Raw genomic sequence first — 7404 nt, forward strand, 5'->3', positions numbered from 1 at the left:
CACCACCATAGTTTATAGTGGGTGTGGGAAACTTTTCTTGTAAACAATCTCCATTAATCAAAACAAAGTGCAGTTCTAGTGACTCTTAGCTCTAAGGAAGAATGTTCTTCTTCCTCATTACCTACAGTGATTCTATCAGAGATATGAACCCTAATATCACTCATTTCTCACACTGTTTATACACGTGTATAATGCAACACTTGCCTTTTTTGTACGCCTCGTCGTGTCATACACAGTTAAAGTGAAGTTCACAGAGATCAGAGGAACCCACATGACTTGCTCCACTCCTCTGCTTCATGAGGGAACAGGATGGGTCAGGATTTAGGCTTCAGTTGTCATTGAACAGCAGCAGCCTGTGATGAAGCAAAACAGAAAGCACCAATGAGAGTGCAGCATCCTGAGTGGGCGTGTGCAGCGATGATGTGTCATGTTTTGCATTTAATTGGGTAATAATACATTTGTTATTCTACGGTGACTGTCCAACGTGATCCACCCTGACCTGTTTTGCTCACAACCGCAAAATTTGGGAGAAGCGTGAGAAAAATAGGAGGTTCTCATGGGATAAAAGCACGAAGAGGACAGATTCCTTTATATATTTGTCATCGTTTTTTCGGCCTTGTCAGTAAAAGCTTAGGCATTCTACCATTTTAATACATAAGCATGCTTCACATGTTTGTTTTCCAGAAACACGTCCAAATAAACTTTTTGGATTTGTTTATCAGAATAGCAGAAAGTGTTCTCTGACTAAAAATGTGCCTAATTGGTCCTCCGAGAAAAGAAAAAAAAATCCTTTCAGCATTGTTTGGCTCAATTCAGTCACGATTAAGACCTCAGGTATTTTTGCAAATTTGTAGCACTACTTGCACTTAAATTCCTCCGAATGTTTTCCGGAGCAAGGGTGTTGGCACCTCACACCACTTCTTCTCCCATTTCCACGTGGGTTTCCTCCGGGTTCTCTGGTTTCATTCCCACCTTCCAAAAACACTCTGGTAGCTGGATGATCTACGCTAAATTCCCTCTGAATGTGAATAAGCATGTGAATGTCTATGCCCTGAGATGGATGTTGGATAGACTGATGTCTCATCCAGGGAAAATTCCTGCTGAGTGCCCAGTTCCCTGGATAAGCTCCAGATTCACACTGGAATCATACCAACACTTCCATGTTTGTAGTGTTGTAAATTAAAATGTAGTGGCCCAGAACAACATGTGCTTACCATGCTATCACCCCACTTTATCCCCCTCCCATCACCCCCAACCCCCCACTCTTGATGTCATTCCAGCGTCTGTGACCGACACCAGAGGAATGCGATGTGAATGGTGCAATAGAAAAAGCATTTCAGCGATGACATTGTGGATTCTTATGTCTCAGAAACACAGAGTCTTTGGAAACTCTTGCTAAAGAACTAATCACTGGGGATTTTCTTTCCTTTCTATTCAATTCATCTCAGCTTGTCATTGTAAAAGAAAAAAAAAGCAAGGCAGTCTACACTGTGGGCTTGTTGATGGATGAGATTTTGCTTTGCTATTCACTCGATTGAGATCATATTAGTATCCTCATGGTTGGGTTGTGCGCTCTTTCTCTCCCTCTCTTTGCTTGGTTTTGTTTCATGTTTCAATATATAAGAATATTCATCATGTTTTGCGTTACAATCCTGATGCCATACCCCATGCTGTTCATGGCAGATCCTCTCTCTGGCCAGCGAGTTGTTGTCCTGCTTAACAAACTGTGATTCATGTTTTGGCTGCAGGCGTTTCCCAGGACAGACGGCCTTAACGCACATCAGCCAGTTTTCCAGTTGGCCGAGCGAAATTAGCTCTGTGGAAATGCTTGGGGCTACAACTTGATTGGACACGAGCTCAATGGACAGGGGAAGGAGCTGGACTCACTCTGCTAAGATTTTTAGGTATTTTTTCAGAAATATGAGACAGACGTCTCATATCCATCAATGATCCTGCAAAACTGTTTGACATTTGACAAGATTCTCTTTATAATTCTTGTTCTTCAACAATTCTTCTTGTGGGAACTATCCCTTCTTCTTTTGCGTACCTCTTTCCTTCTCCTTTCTTCAATCCAAATGTATCTTTCACTCTCTTTCTTCCTCCTCCATCTCTGTCTCCCTCTCTTTTATTCTCCTTTATCACTCCCCTCCTCCCTCCTACCTCAAGCCTTCTCTTCCTCTATTTCTCTTATTCTTTCTTATCTCCCTTCCTCTTTAATCCTCCTTCCTCCCTGACTCCCTGCTCCCCTTCACCTTTCTCAACACTTTTTTCTCCATCTCTATCTCATGGTCTTCTCCTTCAACATCTCCCACTCGTTTTCCTGCACCTTTTTGTCTTACTTTTATCTATCTATCTATCTATCTCTGTCTCAGGAAGGAAAGGACCCTAAATGATCCAATAAAGCTTTTATTTTTCTTCTTTCTATTCAGTCTTAGTGGTCTGTCTTTCTTGCATTATTCCCTCACGCTGTTGTCTCCACTGTGTGTCATGTAATTATCCACATCAGCCCCGCCCAGATGAGGAGGCGGGGCTGGGGGGAGGGGGGGTTTCCTTTCAGGACCAGCACTATTATCTATTCATAGTGCCTCTTTAAAGGCAGCAAGACACAGCTGTTCCAATCACGGAATAAAGACCACTGCCCCCCCATCTCTGCTTCATAACAGACTCCCGTCACTGTCGCTCCTTTCGCGCTCCATCTTTTTCCTGTCATTCTTCTCTTCCTGTAAAGTGGAGGAATGGGTTGAGGATGGTGTGCACTTCCATATCGGGGGCAGTTTTGTCACCCCAAGCCAGCTGTCATTACAGATGCGCCCATCACTGTAGCTCCGGCTCTGGGATTACAGCCTGGTCCCAGCTGATGAATTATATATATACGTCAGCGCTTATTAATTGCCCTTTCGAAATGGCAGGTTCCACAGAGATCAGGTGGAAGTGAGAGATAAGGAAGTCATTTACTTACCCCAAAGGCATTTTAACATTCGGTGTCTGACGCTGAGCTACACGGTGAGCTAACAACGAAAATGAACGCTTAAGGCCACCCCGAAATTAGCCGGGCTTTGTTCAGTTGTCTATTATCTCACACAAAATTATACAGTTTCTGACAAACTATTAAAAATTACGTTTAATAGGCAAGGCGAGTCGTTTTTAATCCCGATGAATTGTGTGAAATTTGCTAAAAAAATAAATAAAAAAAAAACAGTGAAAGTTGATGTTTGTGACAATTAATCTCTCATGTTTTAGGAAGGGGGTATCCTACCTGGAAGACTTACCTTCTTCTTCTTCTTTAACCTGTGAATAGTGTTAAGGGAGACAGGAAGAAAGGTTAGATTTATACTGAAATACAGGATATTTTCTTCTAAACGAAAAGAAACAGACTTGCCTCAGTTAGCTTAACGTGAAAAGGCTAATGCTAGTAGCTTTGTATTGATTAAACTATCAACAACACGTTTAATATTAATATATTTTCCCCCTCAGGTTGGCCTCATACTTCGCTGTAAAGGCTAGCTAGATACAGAAATACGTCTATGCTAGTTAACTGGCTTTGCCTTACCGTGTTTTGTTTAGTTTTTTTTTAAGCAAATAAAGCTTAAAAAAGATAGAAAAAGAACAAAATAAGACTTCGAGAGTTTTTATGTTTTATATCTGACTCTTTTTTTAAAGGTTTAACTTGTTTAGTTTTCCATTAGCTACGAAAATATACACCGCTGCTGTCTGAGGTAAATCTGAGGGGGAAAAAAAAAACGGTCCACAAGTGATTGACAGGTGGGTCACGTGACAAGCTTTTAAACCGTCAAACCACAGAAGACATGAAAAACAATATATATTTCTTAATATTATTACTACGTTTTACAATTCAACATGTTAGCCCACTTTTTTTAACGGGCGCGTTTCATACGCCATTAATGATATAACTAATATGCGGTTTGTACACCTGACATTTCAGCACGGCTATAAACCTTAAAACCTAAAGCCGGCGGGCGCGAGCGCACTCGGTTTAGCCCCCGCCCCTGTCTTTATGAATATTAATGAGGCGCGCCGTTGGCCACGCCTCGTCCCGTGAACGCGCGGTATAGATAGATAGAAAGCTCGCTTTCTCACAAACCGGAGAGGTTTTTTTTCCTTCCCCAGCAGTCCAAGCAGAAGCAGCGCATCGTGGCGCCTCGACGGGAACAACGGGAAAACTTCAAAGGGGGAAAAGAAATAATAATAATAATAATAATAATCTGTGAGAAGGGGAGCAAACGGGACCATAAAGAAAATAATAATAATAATAATCATAACAACAGCAGTGAGAAAGAAATAGTGTTGGATAACAACAAGAGAAGGTGCACGCGCGACGCTGGTGACTTTCTTGTACGCGGAGGAATTTACTGTCGTCGTAAAGGGATCGCGCGCGCGTTGTGCCTGTGCGCCCCGTGCATGTGCATGTGCACACCGGAGCGGAGGAAGTGTGTCTCTGTGCGAGCCGAGTTTCGGCTGAAGTTTGAGCTCAGAGAGCAGAGCATTAGGAGAGGACAGGAGAGGCGGCACCATGCGGAGACGGAGCTCCACTTTCACCGCCGCCGCCTGCGTCTATCTCCTGATACACTGCTTCTGCACGGAGGTAAGTTTATGCGCCCTAACGTGCACGAGTGCTCGAAGAGCTCACGCGCTTAAAAAAAAAAAACGCAACGAGACATTTTATTAGTGTTTCTTTTATTGCGTCATTTTCTGGTAGAAACTTTTTAAACTGCGCACCTTTCTACCAGTCGTGAGAAACTTGACCAAAAAGTGCGCCATGATCTTTACCCAAGTACTGAACATCCTGTCAGAATAGCATGCACCAAACAAACAAACAAACAAACAAACAAACATCTCGATTCTTCTCCAGAAACCCTGTTGCAAAGATTCCTGAAACAGTTCCCAGGCTTCAAAGCTGTCTAGTAGAACCTTCACTGCCCCCCCTCTCTGTCTGCAGATCCATGAGAAACTTTTCCATGCATGCTCCTTGAAAACTTTTTGATTGCTGCCAGAATGAATAATCTGTTGTTTTATTTTTTACCACCATCTAAAAAAACAACAACAACAAAAAAAAAACAAGACAAAAGCAGTTCCTGGAATGGAGAAATCATAAATAGAAGTTCAGGTTGTAGTTTTAAGGAGGAAGGGTCCCTTAAAAGTGCCTCCAGGAACCTGGTGCAGAGATTCCTGAAACATGCATTGAAAAAGAAAAAGAAGGAAGAACGAGAAAAAAAGAGAGGATTGAATAAGAATCCGCAGGAGGCTTGGTGATGTTTTGAAAAAGAGTGCACCACAAAATGCCTTTCTGAAAGTAATGTTATTTTTATTGTATGCTAGATGAATGATTTTTAGCGTTTTTAGCGTCACCGAGAAGAATGGTCAGAAGAGCATAGTCCACTCCGGAGGGGAAAAAGTTTCTTTCTTTCTTTTTCTTTTTTTTTTTTTTTAGTTTAATTTTACTGCATTGTTTTCAGATCCCTCTTTATAGCATTTTTATTTTGGAGTATGAATGACAAATTTAGGGTCTGTTCCAAATTTTTGGACCACGTCCTGCCATGCTGTTTTGGACATGCCCATTGTCTCACATGCTATAAACGTCGTAAAATAAGCCACTAATTCCATCTTTAAATGAAGGGTTTGTCTGGGTTTTTTTTTTTTCACTCTTAACAATCTCCGTTCTCGTTCCTGTTCCCAGCTGTGTGAAGCATCAGGCCACTTTGAGTTGCGTGTGCTGTCGGTCAGGAACGTCAAAGGGGAGCTGCAGAGCGGCTCATGCTGCGACGGCACAAGGAATGCGGAGGACAACAACAGATGCACGCGGGACGAGTGTGACACGTATTTCCGCCTGTGCCTTAAGGAGTACCAGTCCAAGGTGACCCCCGGCGGACCCTGCAGTTTCGGCAGTGGATCTACGCCGGTGATCGGTGGGAACATCGTCTTGCCCAAGAACCTGGCGGAGAACGACAAGGCTCGCATCGTGCTGCCATTCAGCTTCGCCTGGCCGGTGAGTTTGACCTCAGTGTATAAATATGTCTTAAGCAAACAGTTGATGTTTACCAGAGCGGTTCCCGTTCTCACGCTCGTTTGCGGCGGTTTTCGGTTTGCTTCCTCACGGTTTGCTTCGTCTTCAAAACCCAAGATGTGTTGGGAATGTGTTGGCATGGAGCACCCAGAGAAGAGGAAGTGGGAGAGGGAGGGGCTGCTACGGACAGTAGACTCACTATCAGGACCGTTAGCTAGATCAAAGACGCAAACAAACAATGGCGCCTCGTGTAAACAGCACATCAGTTTATCCCCTCATGTCCTCAGCACTGTTTCACACACAATGGCAATCGGGAAACACTGAATTGATTTCCAATAACGCCGGCGATCATCAAACAGCTTGGCTAGTCATGTGTTTGGTGGTGGTGTTTTTTTTTTAATCCCCCTTTGTGTGCGTTTCCTGACTTGTTCCCTTGTCAGGTCCCTGAATTCCGACTCTCCGGCTTAGTTAAAGATCTCGCATGTTTTTGTCTTTATTTTCATTAAGTCTTTAGATCCTGAATGGTGCGATTGTTCCGAGTGTCGTGTTTTACTTTCGCGACCCCAAAGGGCCTTCGCTGTCAATACCAGGTCAGTCCAAGTCAAGTCTAAGGGGGCCAATTAGGCCTTGTTACCATGGCAGCCATCCTTCAAAACCTCTCACCACCCCCCTTTTCCGCCCGTCGAACGGTCCAGACCAGCTCCAAAAATTCATCCTGAATGGAGAATAATTAGACATTGTCATCTTGCATGCTTTCTTTTCCCTTCAATCTCTACCTAGCAATTCCAGCGCCAGGCAGTGCCGGTCTGACCCTCGGCACAATGAACCCAACAAAGGGCCGGGTTTAGAAAGGAGCACAGCGTGTGTGTGTGTGTGTGTGTGTGTGTATTTTGATCCCCATGTTATACTTTTTTTTGTTTTGCATCATCAGCAGTGCCCAAGGCATCCGAGTGTGTGTGAGGCTGGTGTGCATGTTTAGGTTGGTTGCGAGGAAACGGCTCTCCAACAGCACACCAGTTTTCCAGTTTTTTTGTTTTATTATTTCATCTCTGGATCCCGCTCGGGAAACGCAGCCGCTGTGTCGGTTGGTGATGGTTTTGGAACGGCGCACCGTTGGAGTTGTTAGCTCAGGGAGTTCCCGCTTACTCAGTTCGGATGTGTTGTAGCCAGGAAATGCCTCACCTCCGAGAACATTTATGAACAGAACTCAGGGTGGTGTTATAATCCCGCTCCTGTTGCCTTAACGCTCAGGACTGATTACTCCACTTCTTCTTCCTCATCAAGGTCCTGAGGGTTTTTTTGCTTTTCTTAAACGTGTGTAGCTGAAAGATTGGCGAGAATGATGGAACGTGAGGCTACTAGACGTGATGGTACACATTACT

The 7404-nt window shown here is 43.7% G+C and overlaps 1 protein-coding gene and 1 long non-coding RNA gene across 4 annotated transcripts in view; one reads left to right on the forward strand and one right to left on the reverse strand.

Annotated features, from left to right (window-relative positions):
* Positions 1-210: 210 nt before the first annotated feature.
* On the reverse strand, positions 211-3718 carry LOC131346562 (uncharacterized). The gene is made up of 3 exons (XR_009203636.1): positions 3551-3718; positions 3257-3288; positions 211-353 (listed from the first exon to the last, which is right to left on the reverse strand). It is a non-coding gene; the product is annotated as an uncharacterized LOC131346562 (long non-coding RNA).
* Positions 3719-4085: 367 nt separating this feature from the next.
* Positions 4086-7404, forward strand: part of jag1a (jagged canonical Notch ligand 1a) — a 31850-nt gene continuing 28531 nt past the window's right edge. For all 3 annotated transcript variants that reach the window (XM_058380131.1, XM_058380132.1, XM_058380133.1), the window contains exons 1-2: positions 4086-4603; positions 5696-6004. In XM_058380131.1, coding sequence (XP_058236114.1) covers positions 4532-4603; positions 5696-6004 — 381 coding nt within the window. In that variant the 5' untranslated portion in view covers positions 4086-4531. The remainder of the gene's footprint in view (positions 4604-5695; positions 6005-7404) is intronic.

The sequence above is a fragment of the Hemibagrus wyckioides genome, linkage group LG26 (genome assembly GCF_019097595.1).
Source record: "Hemibagrus wyckioides isolate EC202008001 linkage group LG26, SWU_Hwy_1.0, whole genome shotgun sequence".
Lineage (NCBI taxonomy): Eukaryota > Metazoa > Chordata > Actinopteri > Siluriformes > Bagridae > Hemibagrus > Hemibagrus wyckioides.